The sequence below is a fragment of the Oryzias melastigma genome, linkage group LG17 (genome assembly GCF_002922805.2).
Source record: "Oryzias melastigma strain HK-1 linkage group LG17, ASM292280v2, whole genome shotgun sequence".
NCBI classification, from domain to species: domain Eukaryota; kingdom Metazoa; phylum Chordata; class Actinopteri; order Beloniformes; family Adrianichthyidae; genus Oryzias; species Oryzias melastigma.
In genome coordinates this window covers 177,195-198,131 of record NC_050528.1, presented here as the reverse complement: position 1 = coordinate 198,131, position 20,937 = coordinate 177,195, and the positions used below count along the sequence as shown (strand labels likewise).

Genomic DNA, 20,937 nt, shown 5'->3' with positions numbered 1-20,937 from the left:
CACTACATGTTTTACCTGTTCGGCCCGCAGCGTAAGGTGTGTTTGGATTCGGCCTCCTGTGCGACTGAGTTTGACCCTCATGTGTGACTATCTGTGTTTGTGTTACTCTATGGTGGACCGGAGAACTGTCCGGCATTAACCTCATCTTCATCCCTCTGTAGCTGAGGAGGCTCCATGATCCCAAACCAGGATTAGGATCATGGATGAACTGATTCAGAGGATCAGGATTGGACTGGAATGTCTTTATTTGAATCTTGACACGAAAACAAAGGTGACAGTAAAAAAATGTACATTTCCATAAGATATTGACATCAGCAGTAAATATTCAAGCTTTGCTCCTTTAACAAACATTAAAATAAATAAAAATCTTGTTCCAAAAGTTGAGTGTTTTTCAGCAGCAGAAAACTCAAAGAACCGTTTTAACATGATGACTTTAACAGAGGTCATGTGTTCGTGGTACAAACAGGCCAGCAGTTCACCACACTTGGACTGGGGATCCTCTCATTACTGAGACGTTCTAAAAGTTTTCATTTAAGGAGCATTTCATGCTTAAGCTTTGAGTAAAAACGTGAACAGAACCTCAGTTAGGAGGAAGGATTGATAAGGATTCATAGTGGAGCTGGTTATCAAAATAATCATGCAGTCTGGGGTAAAAACACCAAGTTTAGCATGAAGAACCTCCGGATCACCTTTCAGAAAAGCACGTTAGCCACAGTTATGTATATATGAATGTGTGTGCATTATACATATAACAGGATTCTGTGGACTCTCCTCAAGGTAACAGGCTGCATTTGATGCATCAACAGCCTGTATTGTTGAGTCTGAGACAAACTGAGATTGAATATTTTTATAATGATTGAGTGTATGGCTGCCATCTTTACAAATGGCTGCCATTTTTTGGTTGTGGCTAACATGTTTTTCTAAATGAGGAGATCCAAAGGTACATCCATCCCAGATATGACGCTGTACCACAAACTACACACTTGACGTGAAACATCAACCCAAAGAGCTGCACAACTGGCATTTACATGGTCAGGATCACGATCAGTGTGCAGGTCACTGACCAGAGGTCACAGAGGTCACTGACCAGAGGTCACAGAGGTCACTGACCAGAGGTCCCAGAGGTCACTGATCAGAGGTCACAGAGGTCACTGATCAGAGGTCACTGACCAGAGGTCACAGAGGTCACTGACCAGAGGTCACAGAGGTCACTGACCAGAGGTCACTGACCAGAGGTCACAGAGGTCACTGACCAGAGGTCACAGAGGTCACCCATATTAACAAAACCACAACACTTTTTTGTTTTTCACTGAAAAACAAAGACTCTTCTTAAAAACCGGTGTGCAGTCCGATGCTTCACTTATTTTTTGTAATCAGACACGAGTCGGTTGACTGACATGTCGCCGTTCTTCACCTGGGTCGTGACCTGGGAGTTGTGCTTGAAGGCGAACACCAGGGCTCGAATCGTCCGTCTGTAGGAGGCGCTCACGAGGCGCGAGCTCCGGTGAAACACTTCCTGCTCGATGCTGTCGGTCAGCCCGGAGTCCTCCTGGAAGACACAAACAGAAACCGTGAAGAAATCACTCAAGTCTGATAAAACCTGTTAGAGTGAAGTGAAACACGTAGCTAAAGTGAGTATAGTCAGTGATCAGAGGACTTTCTGCCGTGAGTCAGTATGACCCTGTCTGTTGGGGCGTAGGAGAAAAAACGAATTATGTGAAGTATCACGATGTTTTAGTAGGTAACACTGACACTGATCTCAAATGCTGCTAAAATATTTTTACAATTGTTTTTGAGCAAACATTTAACTCGGCAAAGATGCAGAGCAGATCCTCTGATGAAAGCCACAAAAACAAATACAGTTTTTAAAGACCCACTCACATGAAAATGGTGTTTCTGGTGTCTTTAACATAACTGTTGCCTGGATAACTTCCAGGCAACAGTCCCGCCCACAACTCAGATGGGAATTTCAAATGAGCTTCTGACGCTCTGCAGAAACAAGTTTTTCTGATCTTGGCTAAAGACTGCATAACCGTAATGAAAAGAACTCTGGGAATGATGGTAGAGCTGGGAATGATGGTAGAGCTGGGAATGATGGTAGGGCTGGGCATGATGGTAGGGCTGGGAATGATGGTAGGGCTGGGAATGATGGAAGGGCTGGGAATGATGGTAGAGCTGGGAATGATGGTAGGGTTCGGAATGATGGTAGGGCTGGGAATGATGGAAGGGCTGGGAATGATGGTAGGGCTGGGAATGATGGTAGAGCTGGGAATGATGGTAGAGCTGGGAATGATGGAAGGGCTGGGAATGATGGAAGGGCTGGGAATGATGGAAGGGCTGGGAATGATGGTAGGGCTGGGAACGATTGAAGGGCTGGGAATGATGGAAGGGCTGGGAACGATTGAAGGGCTGGGAATGATGATCATTTGCAGAATCCACTAGATTCTGATCTTTTTCAATTCTTTCGATTCTTCAATTCAATTTAGAGTCTAGACATTTTTACACATTTGTTTAGAAATACAATAATAACCTTAAACTGATCCAGTTCACATACTGTAAATATATCAGTGAAATAATGAGATTGTTAATATCATCCAGAGTTACATGGATTCTCTAAAGGAGAAGTTCTAACTAAAATGTTCAGATCTTTAACATTGGAAACATTGTTCTGCTTCTCCTGGAGGATGTTTCAGTTTGGACACTAGGTGGCGCTCATATTATAGTATTACACTTTTTTTCCAAGAAGAATGAGCATAAAACTGTGTTTTAGACTGCAAATGGTTACTTCAAAAATATTTCCTTCAAAGAGTTTGTAAAATTCATATAAAGATGTTCATTTAGTCAGAATGTATGTTTAGGTCGAGCGAGTGATAGCATTAGCCGTCCTATAGGGAATCCCATTAAAGGTTAGCATCATGCTAGTGGACTTTAGCTTTATGTGCTAAATCGATCTATGCTTTTATGAATCGGTTATTGATCTATAAGTTTAAATTGATTCAAATCAACTCAAATCGATAAATCGATTTTATCAACACAGTCTTAGATAATTCAATAGAAATAATAGACTTGTTGTAGGACTTGAATGCTCTGATAAATAAATAAATAAAACTTAGTTTATACTATTTTATTCATGAAATGCGTTTTAGTATTCCTACAGTTTTCTCAGTGATGTCGTCTCTGAAACAGTCTTGAGATGTTTATTGTATTGTGACGTGTGTCTGATGTGGAAGCTGGCCCTCCATGGGCATACGGGGTCTAGGCAGCTGTCTAGGGCGCCATGCAGCCCAGAGCCGGCCCTGGCGATGCGCGATACGAATCGTATCGTAATGGTGTCGCTGCTCCTCCCACCTGGACCTCCAGGGCTGCGGACAGCATCCTCCTGGCGTTGCTCCTCAGCGCCTCCGACTGGCGGTCGCGGCGCACCTGGATGCAGGGCTTGTTGGAGTTCTCCTGGATGAAGCTCTTCCAGTCGCGGTAAAGCCGCGCAGCCGCAGAACTCACGTCGGGATCCTGGTGCTTCCGCAGCTTGTTGACCGCGTGACCTTTGGAGACAGTTCATTGGGTATCAAGCTCCGCCCATCACAGACCCGTCTGACCAGAACCGGTTCCGAGCACCTATCTTGGTGGACCTCAGAACCTCCCGGGACGGCATCTTCTTGCTCAGCTCCGCCAGGACCGACAGCAGGTTCTCTTTGGTCTGACCCGGGAGTTCCAGCGCTGCCTTGTGGCGGATGATGTCATCAATCACGACCACCCTCTGTGGAGATTCAGAACTTCAAGTCCGGTCCAGACCTAGTCCCGGAACCGAGCCCGCCGTTCACTCACCCGTAAAGACTCGATGGTGGTCTGTCTGTAGCGTTTCTCTGTGGTCCTCGGCGGCTTCCGTCCTTCTTTAGGGAGACGGACGACAAACCGGTCCATGTTATTGAAAGAAAAAACTTTATTAACAAACCTGGGATCAAACAGTTAATGCTAACGTGTCGCTGCTAGCGTTAGCGCGAAAAGCGAAGCCAGACTGTGACGTCAGCCCGTTAAAGTCACAGCTACTGCGGCGTGTATATGAAGACAGTCAGCGCGCGAGGGTTCAGGAGAGAAAACAAACAAACAATCCTAAAACCGCGGAGTGAAGCCGCTAGCGAGGCTACACGCAGATAGCATCTGTGCTGCCTTCAGGACAGTCAGGAAAATGGAGTTCACGGTCACGGAAGCTGCTTCAGGAACCAAAAACAACAAACACATTTAACGTTTCCGCGTGCGTTTTAGCGTTTATGTTACAGTTTATAGACAAGTATAAAAGACATTTAGAAAATGAAAGGGGACAGAAATAGGAAAACTATGAACCATTTCACTAAATCAAACTATTTCAACCAAATTAAAGTGAAACCTTCCCTTTAAGTTTTACTGTCGACTCGACTTCTGAACTGAAATCTACAGAGGTCAAGAACGTTTTAGACTTCAAGTTATTTCAGCAATTAAAGCCAAAGTAAAAAGACAATAGAAATAAAAATACATGCATGCATAATTTAAGATGTTAACTCATCGAGTGATTGGAAAATAAAGAAAATACAGTAATTCTGTCTACACATTCAATCCTAATCATAAACAGACCTGTTTACATACATACAGTACACACACAACACATTGCAGCCAATACCATAGGAATAATACGTTTCAGTCCAAGTGCAGATCACTTATCAACTAAGAATGTATTGGTAAAAATGGTAAATGGCGTATACTTGTATAGCACTTTCTGCCCTCCTTCGAGGGCCCAAAGCGCTTCACAGTCACAGACCCATTCACACATTCACACATTCACACACTGGTGGTGGCTCCGCTGCCAAACACTGGCGCCAACCTCCCACCAGAGGCAATTTGGGGTTCAGTGTCTTGCCCAAGGACACTTCGACACATGGGCGGGCAAGGCGGGAGTAGAACCCGCTCACTTCTGATCAGGAGTCGACCGCCCTACCACTGCACCACGGCTGCCCGTATTGATCATCATTAAAGGATATTAAAACACTGTTGCAGAAATCGTTATTGCACATCAAATATCATGTCTGTCCTTTGCCGCTGTGACATCGTTAAGTCAACCAAGAGCTGAAAATGGAAACATTTCCTCAACTGTCTTCTACAACCACTAATTGTATTCTAGCATGTGTTTGATGAAGTGAGGAGCAACCCTCATCTTTACTCACTAGACTGTCTACTCTGAGAAAAGGGATCCAGGGGTCAATCAGAGAACCAGGGGTCAATCAGAGAACCAGGGGTCAATCAGAGAACCAGGGGTCTGGGGGCCTAAACTGTCTCCATCTGCCTGAAGAATCCAGGTAAACTTCATCTTCAATGAAAGTGTAAAAACATACCTAATCCAAAATCCTAAATGTGATAAATAATTTAAGTTGATCTGAATAAAAAAGACTTAGTGTCTGATGTGCACAGAAAGTTGGTCTGTGGTATTTCCATGTGTTGTGTCACGGCTTTGAACTGATGCATTTTGGGTAGCGGTTGTAACCGCAGAGTTTCTGAAATATAACCAGAAAGTTCGTTAGTAGAACTTTACAAAACTTGGAATTCAAAAAACTTCAAGAAAACAGCAACAAAATGTGGTTTTAATGACGCACTGTTCTAAAAGAGAGAAACCTGTTTTCAGAGCAGTCCGTGAACGCAACATGGAACATCGCGAGAGTTTGAACTGGAGCGAGATTTCAGACCGCTTAAGGAGGACTGGGAAGCGGATCTTGTTTGTTTTCGTGGAGAAAATGGGTTCCGGCTCTGCGTTCAGCTTCACCTGCGGACTCTTCGTCCTGCTGGGCTCCGGGCTCGCGCCGCGCGCGGCCTCGGACGTGTTCGAGAGCGTGCTGGGCAGCACGGCGTCCTGCCGCGGCTCCTGTGAGATGACCTACAGTCTGCACACATATCCGCGGGTGAGTGTCGGCCGGTCGGCGCAGTCTGAGCGGCTGTCGCTGGCGCCTTGTGGGCGGGGCTTCGCCGCGCAGAGACTCAGGTAACCGCTCAGGTGTTTGTCCGCAGGAGGAAGAGCTGTACGCCTGCCGGAGGGGCTGCCGCCTCTTCTCCATCTGCCAGTTCGTTCGTGACGGCGGGGATCTGAACCGGACCAAGTCCGAATGTGAAGCCAGTAAGAGCCGCCGCTCCTGCCGAGGCCGTCCGGGCCTCAGCCTGCGCACGAGCGCGGCTGCGCGCGCACGCTCCAAGTGTTGTGGTGTCTCTAAAACCTCGTGTCGCCCCGCAGCCTGCCAGGAGGCCTACAGCCAGTCCGAAGAGCAGTTCGCCTGCAGCCTGGGCTGCCAGAACCAGCTGCCGTTTGCGGAGCAGAGGCACGAGCAGGTAACCCCCGCCCGGCGCGTGCAGGTGACCCGCCCCCTCAGCCCTGCACCTGCAGTCAGACCATCTCTGTGTTCTCAGCTGGAGATCATGGTGCCCAGGATCCACCTCCTCTACCCGCTCACGCTGGTCAGAGGCTTCTGGGATGACGTCATGAGCCAGGCCCAGAGCCTCATCACCTCCACCTGGACCTTCTACCTGCAGGCCGATGATGGAAAGGTGGTGATTTTCCAGGTGAGAGGCGAGTCCCGGTTGGACTCTGTGCAGGTGAATGTGGTGGTGAGAGCCGCTCCGCTTCTGCCCACAGGCTGAACCTCAGGTGAAGGTTTTCCCCTGGGTCGACCCGGACGGCCGAGCTGAGGAGGACCTGCAGCAGAGCTGTAAGCATGCCGGGCCGGCCTCACATGAGCAGAACTCACGTCCAGAACCAAAGAGCTGCAGGCTCCGCCTTCCTCACATCCATGAGGAGCGTGTGAGGGACTGCACGTGTTTATGGTTCAGATGTTTGTGCGTGGGTGTCGGGTCTGAGTGGACCGCTGCGTAACGCTCTCCTGGTTCCTCAGCTCCTGGACTCGGCAGACCCGTCTACAGAGACTATGACCGCACGCTGATCCAGGAGCGCGACAGAGACGTGCGCGGCGTCCAGAGCTTCTATGACGAATACAACCTCTTCAGCTGCCTCTCCAGGTTTGTCTGCAGGCTCTGGTCCATCTGCGGTGCTGGTCGGTGACGGCACTGTGGTTCTGCTGGACCTTCTCTGGGTTAAGCTGTGGTCTTTCGTCCTCAGGAACCCCTGGCTACCAGGATGGATCTTAACCACCACCCTGATCCTGTCGGTGATGGTTCTGGTCTGGATCTGCTGTGCTACCGTGGCAACCGCTGTGGACCAGTATGTTCCTTCAGAGGTGGGTCTGCGGCGCCACCGACGGCGCCTCTGTTCCAGCACCAGTCCTGGTTTTCTGAGAGAACGAAGGCTCATGGTTCCTGTATGGAGGCAGGATGAATGGAAATCGCTGATCACGTTTCTCCAAAAGGATTCAGTTCAGTTTTACTTAAACAGCCAAATATCGCACAAGAATTCCCTCATTGAGCTTCATGCTGGAAATTTTACAGAGCAGAAGGTCGGTCACTAAATATAAACTATAGCTACAACTAAACAGACTAGATCAAACTGGTTATCTCTACCTTAGACTAGGGCTGTGGATCATCGCTTAGGTGGTGATCCGACTCACCAGTCGAACCACAATTCTTACTTTTATTATGTTTATTGCTATGTGTTTGTCTATCTACAGGATGGATGAAAATTGAAATTATTTGTATTTAATCATCATTTATACCTTTTATTTAGAACAGGAGATCAGAAACAACAAAACTGATAAACACAAAGATTCAGATAGAAAGACATTTTGTCATTTTAAACTTTTTTTATCAATCTTCAGGTTCAGCAGTAAAACAACATAAAAGGATAAAATCTCTGCTGTTTTGGATCATTTAACAACAGAATCTGAAAATGTTCTCCACAGTTTTCTATCCTCAAAGTTCTTCAATATTTTATGTTCTAATCATCACATATCGGTGCAGAGCTCGTATGAAAAAGTTATTTTTTTTCACAGCAGAATCAGCTGATTCACGTTGATTACATCCTTTCAGCAGCGCGAGGCTGTTTCTTCAGAATAAGCTGGAGTTTCGTTAATTACGTCAAATGTTGAAGTTACCATAACCAGAAGAATGTAAACACTGGAGCTAAAGCTCCGATGTTAAAGCTAATTCATTGTTTCAGAAGTTATGCCTGTGAGCGGAGCTTCAGTCTCAGTTTCTGAACAGAAAAAAGCTCTCGCTAGTTTTACTTTGAAAACCAGAAGCTTCATCGTCACGAAGATGTGTTTACGTCCGGTGGCGGTACCGCGGCTATTTCTGTTGTCTTAGTTTGTAAACTTAAAATCCTACATTAATCTGCATTTCAGAGCAAAAATACATCGTCCCAGATGATATTATGATCATATTTTACTACAATTTACTACATTTATAAAGATCACGAAGCAGCGATCTTGGACGTCACAAATATCCGTACTCGAATTTTTGGAGCAGATCGCAAGCACCCAGAGACAGCCCTACCTTAGACCCTCCTTCCCAGTCAGGAAAAACTCCTCTCAAACCTCAGGGATGTCCACATGAAGGACAGACGGGAGATTTACCAGGACTATCAAAGAGGAGTTTGCTTATCCAACTCTACAACTACTGGTTTGGATAGAGTTAGGACTGGGGACCAGTAGGGGCGTGTTCATGGGTGAGCCAGAGGCGTGGTCCACAACAAGAACAGGAGCACAGATGATCCCCCTGGGATCTAACATCCCTCCCGCTCCTCCAGAGGGGTGGGAAAGAGGAACAAGTGAATCGCACTGCACCAAACGGAAGCGCCGAGAACTAAATATAATAAAGAGGAGAGGTGAAGTAAAGAGAACAGAACCCCAGAACCGATGTGGATCATTGGATCTTCTGCTGATCTGCTGAATTTTCTTCCGTCTCCTACAGAAACTGAGCATCTATGGAGACAGCGAGCACCTGCCAGAGAAGAAGCTGACCCCTTACCCAGCATCCTCTCTGCTCATCGTCACCTCCAAAGGGCTGGACGAAGAGGCCGGACCCCTCCCTCACAAGGTGGACCTGAACCGGTCCAACATCTAGTTGCTGAAGCAGCGCTGCAGAGGTTGATGTGGTTCCCCCCGCCGGCAGTGCTGGTGGTTTCTACCGGCGGCCGCGGCTCCTCCATTCGACCTTCAGGGAAACGTTTTTATACGATTGAGGCATTATGATACGGTGGCGGATGTAAGGACAGTTTGTCCTCTTTGCTAGCTCCCTGCTGTTTTATTTTTGTTAAAGTTGAATTCTGACATGCCCCGCCCCTCACAAAAGATCTGCTCGTTGACGGTACAGACTGATCGCTCTCCGAATGAGGAGTCAGAACAAACGAGAGTCTTAGTTCTGGTTTTATTTCCTTAAACGTCTGTGATTGTAAAGCATTCCTGCAGCCTCGCTGCTGCCTTTGATGTCTGCAGACGGTTTGGATGAATCCTTTGGTTGCAGTGATTCCTGTTTTCTATCCTCCTTCAGGATCTTCTGCTTATTACCTGCTAAAATAAAGACTTCAAACTCAGTTGTTGTTGTTTGTGGCGGTGACGCTGCTCTGGTGTTTAGCTGCGTGGAATGCTGCAGGTCTGCATGCTTCAGTAGCTGCGCAGCAGCTCCATGTCCTCTGCAGTCAGAGCAGAGGGGAAGCTGCGTTTCCTGGGGGGGCTTTGGGAGACGCCGCGCTCTCCTGGATGCTGCTTTCGTTTTTGCTGATGGCGCCGGGGAGCTTCCTCCGGAGGACTGACGGCGACAGACGGCGGCTCCTCCGCGCCGCCCGTCGAGGGTCTGTAGAAATGCAGCTCCGCTCGGCTCGGGTCCTCCTCCACACCCCCATCAACCGGGCCGCAGGAGCTCCGCCCCTCTCTGATCCACCTCTGTCTTCCATCTGCTGAAGCAGAAGTCTGTGAATAACTGGACAGTAGAAGAACGAGACCGTACGGGTCAGACTCACAGAAGCAAAGCGCCGACCTCCGGGACTCCTCCACGGTCTTCTGCGGTGGCGTCTCTGATCCAATCGCTTCCCACTGATCCACTACCTGAGCAGAATCTCAGTCTCAGGTGAAGCGTCCACACCTGTCCGGCGTGTCTGAACACTGACCTGCTCTGCCCAGCCTCCAGTTCTACATCCAGAATGGTTGAAGAGGTCCAGAGGTGTGTGTGAGTGCAGCAGGCCCAGCACGGCCCACATGGTTCTCTGTAACCCGGCGCTGATCTGAGGGAGGAACCACAGTCAGGTTTCGACCGCCGATCCGGCTGCAGGGGCGTGTCTTACCCTCATCTCAGTCTGAGACACGTCCAGCTGGGACAGCTTCGTGAGGCAGGTGAGGTACCTGAGGGCCTTCTCCGAGACGGGATTGTCTGGAAAACAGAGTTAGGAGCTTTCAGAGCCGGACACGCGCGGCTGCATCTGTGCAATCACACCCTGAACTGACAGGAAACATCCAGAACCCGGAGACCGTCCAGACCCGACCGCCTCATCCGGACCGGAGCCGTCAGTCTCTGCAGGCCTGAATCCGAAAGGCCGTTCCCGCCCACGGAGAGCTGGACCAAGCTGCTGATGCAGAGACAGCCGTCAGATCCTCGAACTGACGTCATGGCGGGCGGAGCAAAGAGTCTGACTTTGGCAGTGACGTCACGTGCTGGAAGATCTCATGATGGTCACCGAGCCTGCAGCCGAACAGGTCCAGAGACTTCAGGCAGCGGAACGCTCTGATCTCCTCCATGCGCTCGTGCAGGAGCGGGAACCTGCAGGGAGAGGGCGTGATGACGTCACAGCGGACGCTATAGAGCAGTGTGTAGGAAACGGAGCCCACCGGTGCCTGAGGCACAGGGATCCGAGCAGCAGGTCTCCGTAAGCATCAGCGAACAACCGCAGCGCTTTAGCGGAGTTTGGGCGGGAAAACACGTGACCTGCGGCCGCAGCCGCAAACACCTCACGTCCGATTTGTTCCGGGAAACCAACCAGCGACTCCACGAGATGGATGTGGTCAACGACGAACGACAGCGTGATCTGAAACAGAGACGTGTGGAGGCTTCCCTCTGCGCGGGAACTCATTCTGCAATGATTGTCTGTCGGCGCGCGGGATTCTGCCCGCGTGCCAGCCGGGGGGGCCGCTGGAGCCACGGCGAGGTCACACACGCGCCAAAGTTTGCCTCTTTCCCGAACATAGACGCTGCTGCCCTCCATCATCAAACCCAGACGTCACTTCCGGTTAGCGAGCGCCGCTAACGAGCAACAACCTCCTGGATAAAAGCATTGAGGATAAAAATGTAAATTAAATTATGCAATTTAATTCGATTATATGATACATGTCACAGAACTATAAAATGAGCAAGAATATGTATTTCTTTCTGGATAGCGTTATATGGTGTTGAACTTCTTTCAAGATTCAAAGTAAAAGTTTGGGAAGTGAAAGTCTTCATAATGAATCAAAGTTTTACACAAAAGCCTCCACAATCTGCTGTATTTTAAACACCAAAACAAATCTGTAATATATATATATATATATATATTCACTAACTCGAGGAGTCTGGATAAATGTCCGATTTAAAATCATCTCTTACTTTGAAAGAATTTAAACCCCGGAAAACCCTGTGTTGTTTACTGTGACGTCATATCCTGTTTCAAGCTAACCTAGCTATCAGGAAATAATTTGATTTGGCGAACAATCCGGTAAGTTTGTCTTTTGTGAATCTTCACTTTTAGCATTATTAAAATCTTTTGTACCCAAATCAGATGAAAGTGTCTTCAATGTTCTGTGAGATTTAGACGAACTTTGACTCGCAGCTCGTGCATCTCCGTATTTAGACTAAACGTGTCATTTAGAGCCCGGGGGACTCGGCTTCTTCTGCTGGACGTAAAACTGCTGAAAATCCTGAACTCCGACCTCGTTACTGAAGCAGATGGCCTCGAACAATGACCCGTTTGAGTTCCGAGGTAAGTCTGGACCCCAGAAACTCAGAGAAACCGGAACCGGTTCCTTTGCGGGTTTTATGAAACGTGTCGATGCCTCCTTTGTCAAATGTTGACATTCATCATCTGTTTTCATATCAGCTGTTTCAGCAGGACGGGATGATCCCAGCATGACCCAACATTGGTCCTCCTAAAGACGCTTCTTGCTGCTCTAACCATAGACGCATTTTAAAAACTAGATTTTAACACATTTATGAATAACAAGGAGGAGAATAACAAAATCTTTTACACACTGTAACTTTTCCACCGTTAACACAACAATTTCAGTAGAATTTGAAGGAGAAAAGCGGCTCGACGAGCCGGAATGATCATGTTAACGGCTGAAAAGTTACAGGAAATCAAAGAACATAAACACTGGAGCTCCGGTGTTAAAGGGTTAAAAAACTTTCAATATTTTACTCTCCATAACAATATATTTTTTCAAAATTATACAAGTCAGAAATAAGTGTAAGACAACATTGGGCCACTAAAAACAGTCAAATAAAATGATCTGGAAGGCCTGATAAAATTGACTTTGACAGGTGTGGTCTATGGGTTTCACCTGTAGATGTAACTGTAACACAGAAACATTTTAGTTCTTTTTTTTAAAACATTTTTGTTTTCGATGTTCATTTTTGAAAAGTCCTGATCAGCATTGTTGACATTCTGAAGACGTTTGATTTTTCTCACGGTTTTGTAAAGATTTGCTTTTCATCCATCCATCCATCCATCCATTTTCCTGACCGCTTTGTCCCTTTCGGGGTCGCGGGGTGCCGGAGCCTATCCCGGCTACTGAAGGGCGAAGGCGGGGTACACCCTGGACAGGTCGCCAGTCCGTCGCAGGGCCTCTTGCTTTTCATCAAATACATTTATTGTACAGTTCATTGCTGATGCTTGAAATCCTTTGATTTGAATCTGCTCCAGCCATGTTTTCTCCTTTTACATTAGAGTTTGAAGACGAAGGGAATCTGTTGGACACCAACAGGGATGCCACCACCATAAACATTGAGGATGTGAAGAGACAAACGAAAGCTGCTGGTTTTGATCCCGACGCGGACGATGAATATCCAGCTCGTTCTGACGACAGGGAAGAGGTCAGGTCGGGGGGGTCTTCACCTTACAGAAAAATAATTAATTTTTCTCTAGAATCGGTTGATTCATCTGGACTGTGTCGTTTCCTTTGAAGCTTCTCTCTGGACAAAAGAAAAGTGCTCCTTTCTGGACATTTGAATATTATCAGAAGTTCTTCGACATCGAGACTCATCATGTAATTTTTTTACTCAATACTCCTGTCAGTATTAAGAATGTTTCAGCCTAGAGTTGATCAAAATGATGTCTCTTCTCCAGGTGAAGGAGAGGATCCTCGGATCGCTGCTGCCGTGGCCCAGAAAGAACTTCATTCAGTTTTACCTCCGGAAAAATCCTGATGTCTATGGTTCTGTTTGCTTTGAATCATCGTCTCTTAGATCAGGGGTCACCAAACGTTTTCTTGTGAGGGCCACTTAACCGTTTCCTTCTCTGATGGCGGGCATTGACTGTATATAAAATAACTGGACAGAGCAAACCCCCCTCCTTCCGTGTTCCATATAGGAAGTACCACTGGGTTCCAAAAAGGCCAAAGTCCCATTGACTTCCATTGAGAAACAGACAGTTATTTCTCACTCATTTTATATCTCAGAATAATCATTCTTCCTCTGCTGCTTTCTGATTAACTTCTTTTTTCTAATCCTGATTTTTTTTAAAGATTTTTTTCCATTATCACAAGTTATTAGAGTTATAAATTGACCAATCAGATGGCTCAATAAGAGTTTGTGGGTCTGACGTGGAACCATTGACTGTAAAAATACTGGACTTCTGGAGCCATGAGGTCTCCCATTGGAAATGCATTACCTCCACCTCTCGCCAAAGTAGGCCGCCGCTTTCACCGTCACTTTCTGAAACGGCTATCGCCATATTGCAAACGTCTCTGTGAGTCTCTGTGAGTCATAGCTGAGTCATGAATCTACAGGAAGTACTGTCACCAATCATGAGTGAGTTTATTGTGAGTCTCCGCCTCTTTCCACGCCTCGACCACGAGACCGCGGATGTAAACAGCTTCTACTTTAATAACGGTGGAGAATTGTACAAGTCATTGTTGAAGCCTTTGAGGGAGAACCATTCCAACATTTGATTCTGTCAGCGGTCCTTTGGGATTTACTTACATTTATTCCTTTGTGTCGAGATAAAAGGAGCATTTGGGTGACGCCGCTGCAGAGCGGCGCGCGCCCCCCCCCTCGCACTCCTAAATTCTCCGGCGTGATTAAAGTAGAAGCTGTTTACATCCGCGGTCTCGTGGTCGAGGCGTGGAAAGAGGCGGGGACTCACAATAAACTCACTCCTGATTGGCGACAGTACTTCCTGTAGATTCATGACTCAGCTATGACTCACAGAGACTCAGACCAATCGCTGGAGATGGGTTGCAGACGTTTGTAATATGGTGATAGCCGTTTCAGGAAGTGACGGTGAAAGCGGTGGCCTACTTTCATGAGGGGTGGAGGTAATGCATTTCCAATGGGAGACCTCATGGCTCCAGAAGTCCAGTATTATTAGACTGTCTATGGTGGGGGGGCAGGGTCGGTTTGTAGGCTAACAGAAAAAGTGTAACAATGACAGCCTAAACGTTTACAATTTTCCAGAAAAAAATAGCTGAAAACACTGAAGCTGATAGTTAAAATATTAGCGAAGTGCCAAATTAGCCGAAAAAATTCTAAATTAGCCAAAACAGTTTTGGGGGCTGGGCTGAATGTGGAGGAGGGCTGAATCCGGCCCGACTGCCATAGTTTGGAGATCCCTGTTCTAGAGGTTTAGTTCTTCAGCAGACCCGTGCTGTTCCTAAAGAACTCTGCTTCGTTTGTGTCCTCAGGACCGTTCTGGATCTGCACCACTCTCGTCTTTGCCGTTTTCATCAGCGGGAACATTTCCAACTTCATGAATGGGAAATATAACCCACAGTTTCGTAAAGGTAAGCCACTGTGACGGGGCTGCAGCAGACTGGGGGTCTGGTCTTCATGGTGTTTGTTCTGGTTCTTCTAGTCACCATAGCTGCCACCATGATCTTCAGCTACGCCTGGTTTGTTCCTCTGGCGCTCTGGGGGTTCTTGCTGTGGAGAAACAACAAGATCCTGAACTTGGTGTCGTACTCGTTCATGGAGATCGTGTGTGTGTACGGGTACTCTCTGTCGGTCTACATCCCGGCTGTGGTAAGCTTCGTTTATAGCTGTGATTTTGGTGAAACCGTTCCAATGACCTCTCAACCTCCTCATGCTCCGTCACGTCAGGTCCTGTGCATCGTCCCGCTGGAGTGGCTGAAGTGGGTCACCATGGTGGTGGCGTTCGGCCTCTCGGGCTCAGTCCTGGTCATGACCTTCTGGCCTGCTCTAAAGGAGGACCACCCCAGAGTTGCCATGGCGACTGTGTCAGCCATCGTGTTGCTGGATGTCCTGCTGGCTGTGGTCTGTAAGGTAATGCTGATCTGATCAGATTATTCTTCAATTAACCAATCTGGACGACTAAAGACAGGCTCTGGAAAATAAGAGTCAGTCTGCTGCTTTGGCACACGGCCTCTGAGCCGCTCACGCCGCGGTGTGATTGGTTTCTTGTCAGTCTTTTCTTTCTTCCTGTTGCCTCTTCATCTGGGTGTAGATAACAGCAGCTGCTTCTCATTTGTCCTCAATGATCTCAGCATGTCCAGGCATTGACCCGGCGTGTTTGTGTCAATCACAGACTTCATTATGCTGCCATCTTTGTGCATCTGCATGTGTGTTTCTGGGAAATGAGGGGATCAGGTTCATTCCCTTTGGGGGGCTGGTCAATAGGAGCTTTGAGCAGGTTTGTTAACTGCAGTGAGAACCGGCTGTTAGCACATCTCTTCATCTGAAGCCTGTCAGGTCTGCAGGATCACATGTCTGGTCTCATTATTGTAATTGCTTTACAAAGTACAGCACCCTGTCTTTGACGGCTGAATGGATTCCTGCATTGTGTCCATCTTCTGCCCCGCTCAGCCTTCCTCAGTCTTGACCTGAATATTTCTCTGTGACTCCATCAAAATTAAAGTTTCTTTTCGCTGTCATTGCTTTCAGATGTATTTCTTTAGCACGCCGCAGCCGTCAGGAGCGCCTGTTGCTCCTCCCACAGCCGGCCAGCTTAAGGCAAACACATCTTCTTCATGAAGGCTTCACAGAAAAAATCTGGTGAGAAAAACATGAAACCTTTCTGTTTGTGAAGCTGCAGAGAATCTCTTGGGATCAGTCGTTCTGTGACCTGTGAACTCCCTACACTTTATGCGGTTTGAAACTCACCTGTGTGTTTGTGTGTGTGTTTAATTGCAGGTTCTTCCGTTGCTTTATTGGAGAGAATCGGGTTTCTGCGCTGGTGAAGTCATGGGACGGCTGGATTTCACGGCACTCGGATGTGCCGCCCAAGACTGTTCAAAAGCCCTCGTTGTGCAGCAACGTGACTTCTGGAAACCGAGTGTGTCTTTCTAATGGGATGGGTTGTAAACATGCTGCAGGTGAAGTGGGATTGGGTGTCAAAGTGCACGAAATCTTTATAAAGGTGGAGTTTTAAGATGTTCATGTTCTCCGGTTTAGTTTTATAAATGACCAGTTGGAGCATAAATGGGGCGATGGCAATTTATATTTACCTTTTTATGTATTCCTATTATAGAGGCTAATGCGTTTAAACGTGTGATTTTATGAAGAGTTGTTGGGATTGTGTTGTGAAGGTGTTTCTGACTGAAAAGTGCCCTGAATGAAGCCACATTCCTGCCTTTCTACAGCAATACTTCAAGTATTCTCTGGTCTTTGTCATAAAAACATCCACGCAGAAATGAAACGTGTGGAAGTTTGTTTATGGAATTGGTGGTTTTTGTGCAGAATAAAGATGCTCGTGTTAAATAATGAGTGAAGCAGCAGCGCTGACCTACATGACCAGCAGATCCTTCCACAGACGATGTCAGCTCGACGGCGTCTCGCCTGCCGCTCGCCGTTCGGTTGCGTGTTGGTGGAAAGAGCTGGAATCTAGTGTCACTCACAGATAGCATGCCCAGGTCATCTCCAGTGGAAAATGTTGCATACTCGATGTGACCACACGCATTAGCAGACTGTGGTCTGCATCTTTAGACAAAGGCCCTCATTATGCTGTGTTTATTATTTCCACCCACCAACAAGGGAAACATTCTCAGATTAATTAACAAATAGGGAAAAATTGTGTCACTTGAAGCTGTGTTAAAGGAAAGGTGGCGCCCTAATTAATGGTCATTCTAGCCCCAGCTTTGAGTTACATCGCAGCTGTCTGTCCAACTGAAGTCCTCTGAGGAATGCCAGCCTCCTCCGCCTCAGTCTGCCGGGGAACATTTGCTTCTTTTGGATTTATTGATGCCCTCCTCCATCATCTTTTTTTCTGTAAAGGCTATGGAGTTCTAGTCTTCAACCTTGTTTCATTCCTGAATGATGGCCACCTCAAGTGGCAAAGGGGAAAAAGGGTCCAAATTTGAGACCCTGAAACTTTTAGAGAAATGCACGAAGGAGAGAGACGAGGCTCTGCAGAGAGAAAGCGCTCTGAAGGAGAAAGTCCGGCAGTACGAGGCCCGGATGCGCTCCACCGAGGCTCTGAAACAGAAACTGAAGACGCTCACGTTGGACAACAAGGAGCTGAGGAAACAAGTGAAGGCTCTGCGGACTGAGATCGGGCTGGAGAACAGCCCTACCTTCAGCGGGAAGACCACTAAGGATATAGTCAACGACTTGCATGAAAAGGAACGTGAGTGCAACTCTTTGGTGGAGAAGACTGGAAAGCTGACCCTGACCGTGGACGAGCTGACGGCAGAGCTGTCCAACACCGTCACCTCCAAGGCACTTCTGGAAGAGCAGGTGCAGTCCCTGCAGCAGAACCTCAAGGACATGACCAATAACCAGCGCCGACTTCTGAAGTTATGGGAGGACAAGAAGAGCCACAGGGAGCAGCTGGCCCTGCCTTCAATCATCCAGAAATCTCCCATCCACAAAGAGGTCCAAACCGACATGTCTATCAACTCGTCCCAGAAGCTCCCAGAGAACGCCTTCAACACCAAGACCTTCTCCTCAGACAGTGACAAAAAGCCCTTCTGGGACAAACACAGTCTGCCGTCTTATGGAAGCAGCTATCACCACGACAAACAGATTTTAATGCACGACGAGGCTTCTGCAGTCCAGAACTGAGGATACCAGCATCAGCAGATGTCTCAGACCAACAACAACCTCCTGCTGTTAACTGACTCCTCTGAATTATTGTGAAATGTTCTGCTGTTGTCATTGAATCCTTTGGAAAATGAGTTGTGAACAAGATCAGGTGTAAATAATAGAAGCCGTTTGTGTCATTTGTTTATGGACAGGTTTTCAGGAGGATTTATCTCTGCAAACACAGACAGAAAAGCTGCTTTAGAATCCAACACAACAAAGATCATAAGAGTATGAGTTAAAATTCTACATTTGTATAGTCGGTTCAGTTAAAACTGTCCGTAAAAAAAACAACAAAACTTTTTATTGAATGGATTTTGAGATAAAATAAACATTTAACTTCATCAAAAATAAAACCGAATCACGTGAATTGATTCAAAGTGTGTCAGAAATGTTCAGTCTTTCAATGTATTCGTTAATCTGGAGGTTTGGGGGGTTTTCGCTCCGGCAGCTCGTCGGGCAGCTTCGTGGGGTCCTCGGCTCGCGTGGCGCGGAATGGGACCGTGTTGTGAATAGTTCGGTAACCGGGAGTTTGGGTGGTTTCTGTGTTTACAGGTCTGTTGAACGGGACTCCACCGGAACCAGCGACATGTTTTCTGCCGGTTCGGGTTATTGGTTCACCCAGAAGGTTCGTATGAGCGGGCGCGCGTGCGAACTCGCGCGCCAAAGCCGGTGTTTATGCTAGCTCACCTGCGTGCAGCTAACCGGCGGTTTATCAACTCTGCTGCGATAATACCGGGATTAAACCGGATTAAAAGCTTCATATCAGATGTGACTACATCTTTACTTTGTGCTTTAATTATCAAATGACGTGATTTTTATTTCTAATTTCCTGTTTCTGGTTGATTTTTTGGCCTCTTTTTCTATCGTGAAGCTCTCTAATTTATCAAGGAAGATGCTGTAGAAACAAAGTTTACTTAACTGTGAGAATGACGTCACACAGCTGTAGAGTTTGAAACCCGCGGTGCATGATTGCGTGTCAGACGCTGGTGGTCACGCGGGCGCTCCTGCTGCGGGGTCCTGATCCAGGTGTGGGTGACTCCTCCCCCCAGGTGCTCTGCTGGAGAGCTGCGGCCAGCATCGCCTGGTCCGTCCTGCTGCTGCCAGCGACCACAGCAGCCTTTGTGGTCCTCAGCAAGTTCAGCATCCTTCACCCGGTCCGGATGTTGGCAGGTGTGTCAGCAGCTTCACCTGGATGGACATGTTCTGGAACCGTCTGCTTGATGTCTTTGTCTGACTTGAATCTCCAGACTGCGCGTCCGTGCTCGTGAGCGCCGGCTCGGTCTTCTCGTTCATTTTGTTGACTGGAGTCATCATCATGGTCGGCTTCCTGACCTTCGAGTACTACACAGGTGAGGATCCTGGTCTCCATGCCAACGTGGTTGTTTAAGTACTGACACATTTCCAGATGTGTTGTCTTCTTGTTCTTCTCTCTCCTAAGTCATCCCGATGATTGCCTGCTCTAAAGTGGCGCTGCTGGGCCGGCTGCTCCATCCTCGCCAGCTGCTGTACTGCCTGGCCCACGGCCTGATGGGCGTGGTCGTGGGGTGGTGTTGTGCCGTCACTATCGGTTACCGATATGAGACGTTGGGCTCTGTGTGCCCTAAGACAGACGGGTATGCTGCGCACTTTAAGGCAGACATGGCGAGCTGCTGCAAACATCTGACCGTCTGCTCTCCATCAGGGATGGCCCCGCCCACATGTGCCTCAATGAGCACCACCTGCTGCTGCTGCTGGAGGGGGGCTTCGTGGGACTCTCTCACGGTCTGCTGGGAGTCATCCATAACATGAACTACGTGTCCTTTGGGACGGTGCAGGTATGTGCTGAGGATCCCAGTCAGGGTTGAGTCCAGACTGTAAAGGTGTTCTCCAATGTCTCCGCAGCAACACAAATACCTGTGCTTCAAAGGGTCTCTGCCTTTGGCCGTGAAGTGCAGCGCCGCTCAAGCCTTTTACTCTGTCAGGAACTTTCTGGTTTTCTATTTCTTTCTGGGTAATAATATTTGATAATATACCAGATCATTTGTGTTGTAAAAGAACATGTTAAAGATCTTTCTAATGTTTCTTTGTGAACGTTTCCCATTTCCAGGACACATTCCAAGAGCATGGATCTGCAGAAGTCTGAGCCTTCACCTGGACAGGTGTGTGCTGTGGGGAAAGTCTGGATGGGTTGTTGGACTTGTCTGAATCACAGAATGAATATGATTATGCCCGACACCCCCCCAGCTCCGCCCACCCCCTCGACACCATATCTGGACTGCTTGATCTGTCTCTGCTGTACCACCTTTGGATCAGCGCCGCCTACCTGCTCTTTTCATGGTGCATCACTCTGCTGCTCTTCAGGATCTTTGTCACTGAGGTACGTAGCCCTTCCACCCTCCTTCCACGCTCCTTCCACCCTCCTTCCACGCTCCTTCCACGCTCCTTCCACGCACTTTCCGCCCTCCTTCCCCCCTCCTTCCGCCCTCCTTCCCCCCTCCTTCCACGCTCCTTCCACCCTCCTTCCGCCCTCCTTCCGCCCTCCTTCTGCCCTCCTTCTGCCCTCCTTCTGCCCTCCTTCCACGCTCCTTCCACACGTCTGATCAGATTTCCTTCAGTCTGGAGTCTAAGACCTGAAACGGCTTCTCTGCAGGCCTACAGCTTTCCTGTTCAGTCGACCTTCACTGAAGAAGCTCCTCAGTGTCTCCCCAAAGTCCTGTCAGAAAAGCAGCCGATGATCCTGAAGGTGAGTCGAGGCTTCACCCCCCCCCCCCCCCCCCC

The 20,937-nt window shown here is 47.9% G+C and overlaps 5 protein-coding genes across 15 annotated transcripts in view; 3 read left to right on the top strand and 2 right to left on the bottom strand.

Moving 5' to 3' along the window:
* Positions 1-225: 225 nt before the first annotated feature.
* tceanc2 (transcription elongation factor A (SII) N-terminal and central domain containing 2) lies at positions 226-4,219 on the bottom strand. 2 transcript variants are annotated; one of them, XR_002919536.2, is made up of 5 exons: positions 3,826-4,219; positions 3,616-3,757; positions 3,349-3,542; positions 1,217-1,549; positions 226-1,165 (listed from the first exon to the last, which is right to left on the bottom strand). XR_002919536.2 is itself a non-coding variant. In XM_024274405.2 (4 exons), exons 1-4 carry the CDS (start codon positions 3,919-3,921, stop codon positions 1,361-1,363), a joined length of 621 nt encoding a protein of 206 aa, XP_024130173.1. In that variant the 5' UTR covers positions 3,922-4,219; the 3' UTR covers positions 226-1,360. The 2 variants fall into 2 exon arrangements, 1 of the variants encoding a protein (XP_024130173.1); XM_024274405.2 differs by having other exon boundaries at positions 226-1,549.
* Positions 4,220-5,654: 1,435 nt separating this feature from the next.
* tmem59 (transmembrane protein 59) lies at positions 5,655-9,496 on the top strand. The gene is made up of 8 exons (XM_024273950.1): positions 5,655-5,924; positions 6,031-6,136; positions 6,251-6,345; positions 6,424-6,576; positions 6,650-6,722; positions 6,906-7,029; positions 7,130-7,247; positions 8,875-9,496. The coding sequence occupies exons 1-8, from the start codon at positions 5,670-5,672 to the stop codon at positions 9,025-9,027; spliced, it is 1,077 nt and encodes a 358-aa protein (XP_024129718.1). The 5' UTR covers positions 5,655-5,669; the 3' UTR covers positions 9,028-9,496.
* Positions 9,317-19,231, bottom strand: lrrc42 (leucine rich repeat containing 42). 6 transcript variants are annotated; one of them, XM_024273948.2, is made up of 7 exons: positions 19,100-19,231; positions 10,591-10,716; positions 10,404-10,522; positions 10,244-10,329; positions 10,070-10,183; positions 9,923-10,007; positions 9,317-9,859 (listed from the first exon to the last, which is right to left on the bottom strand). In XM_024273948.2, exons 2-7 carry the CDS (start codon positions 10,692-10,694, stop codon positions 9,567-9,569), a joined length of 801 nt encoding a protein of 266 aa, XP_024129716.1. In that variant the 5' UTR covers positions 10,695-10,716; positions 19,100-19,231; the 3' UTR covers positions 9,317-9,566. The 6 variants fall into 6 exon arrangements, with proteins under 6 accessions (XP_024129716.1, XP_024129710.1, XP_024129712.1 ...); XM_024273942.1 differs by lacking the exon at positions 19,100-19,231 and adding an exon at positions 10,785-11,354 and having other exon boundaries at positions 10,404-10,525; XM_024273944.1 differs by lacking the exon at positions 19,100-19,231 and adding an exon at positions 10,785-11,354 and having other exon boundaries at positions 9,317-9,856; positions 10,404-10,525.
* On the top strand, positions 11,509-16,863 carry yipf1 (Yip1 domain family, member 1). Of its 2 annotated transcripts, none has more exons than XM_024273951.1 (10): positions 11,509-11,644; positions 11,780-11,908; positions 12,872-13,017; positions 13,110-13,190; positions 13,271-13,358; positions 14,826-14,924; positions 14,996-15,162; positions 15,241-15,423; positions 16,042-16,152; positions 16,291-16,863. In XM_024273951.1, exons 2-9 carry the CDS (start codon positions 11,875-11,877, stop codon positions 16,129-16,131), a joined length of 888 nt encoding a protein of 295 aa, XP_024129719.1. In that variant the 5' UTR covers positions 11,509-11,644; positions 11,780-11,874; the 3' UTR covers positions 16,132-16,152; positions 16,291-16,863. The 2 variants fall into 2 exon arrangements, with proteins under 2 accessions (XP_024129719.1, XP_024129720.1); XM_024273952.2 differs by having other exon boundaries at positions 11,554-11,644; positions 11,798-11,908.
* ndc1 (NDC1 transmembrane nucleoporin) overlaps positions 18,605-20,937 on the top strand; it is a 13,008-nt gene continuing 10,675 nt past the window's right edge. For 3 of the 4 annotated variants that reach the window (XM_036216445.1, XM_024273940.2, XM_024273939.2), the window contains exons 1-9: positions 18,605-18,805; positions 19,230-19,350; positions 19,428-19,529; positions 19,619-19,793; positions 19,862-19,994; positions 20,062-20,170; positions 20,267-20,318; positions 20,404-20,536; positions 20,810-20,902. In XM_036216445.1, the coding sequence (XP_036072338.1) occupies positions 18,767-18,805; positions 19,230-19,350; positions 19,428-19,529; positions 19,619-19,793; positions 19,862-19,994; positions 20,062-20,170; positions 20,267-20,318; positions 20,404-20,536; positions 20,810-20,902 (957 nt within the window). In that variant the 5' untranslated portion in view covers positions 18,605-18,766. The remainder of the gene's footprint in view (positions 18,806-19,229; positions 19,351-19,427; positions 19,530-19,618; positions 19,794-19,861; positions 19,995-20,061; positions 20,171-20,266; positions 20,319-20,403; positions 20,537-20,809; positions 20,903-20,937) is intronic. The other variant, XM_024273941.2, reaches the window with a different exon arrangement.

Coding starts and splice junctions, on each gene's coding strand:
- tceanc2 (XM_024274405.2), bottom strand. CDS start 3,921: ATGGACCGGTTTGTCGTCCGTCTCCCTAAAGAAGGACGGAAGCCGCCG. Junction 3,758..3,825: donor CCACCATCGAGTCTTTACGG/GTGAGTGAACGG, acceptor GAATCTCCACAG/AGGGTGGTCGTGATTGATGA. Junction 1,550..3,348: donor CCGCAGCCCTGGAGGTCCAG/GTGGGAGGAGCA, acceptor TGTGTCTTCCAG/GAGGACTCCGGGCTGACCGA.
- yipf1 (XM_024273951.1), top strand. CDS start 11,875: ATGGCCTCGAACAATGACCCGTTTGAGTTCCGAG. Junction 13,191..13,270: donor TCGACATCGAGACTCATCAT/GTAATTTTTTTA, acceptor TCTCTTCTCCAG/GTGAAGGAGAGGATCCTCGG. Junction 15,163..15,240: donor CGGTCTACATCCCGGCTGTG/GTAAGCTTCGTT, acceptor CCGTCACGTCAG/GTCCTGTGCATCGTCCCGCT.
- tmem59 (XM_024273950.1), top strand. CDS start 5,670: ATGGAACATCGCGAGAGTTTGAACTGGAGCGAGATTTCAGACCGCTTA. Junction 6,577..6,649: donor GAAAGGTGGTGATTTTCCAG/GTGAGAGGCGAG, acceptor TTCTGCCCACAG/GCTGAACCTCAGGTGAAGGT. Junction 7,030..7,129: donor CTCTTCAGCTGCCTCTCCAG/GTTTGTCTGCAG, acceptor TTTCGTCCTCAG/GAACCCCTGGCTACCAGGAT.
- lrrc42 (XM_024273942.1), bottom strand. CDS start 11,161: ATGATGGAGGGCAGCAGCGTCTATGTTCGGGAAAGAGGCAAACTTTGG. Junction 10,717..10,784: donor TCCCTGTGCCTCAGGCACCG/GTGGGCTCCGTT, acceptor CTCTCCCTGCAG/GTTCCCGCTCCTGCACGAGC. Junction 10,526..10,590: donor CACGTGACGTCACTGCCAAA/GTCAGACTCTTT, acceptor TCTCTGCATCAG/CAGCTTGGTCCAGCTCTCCG.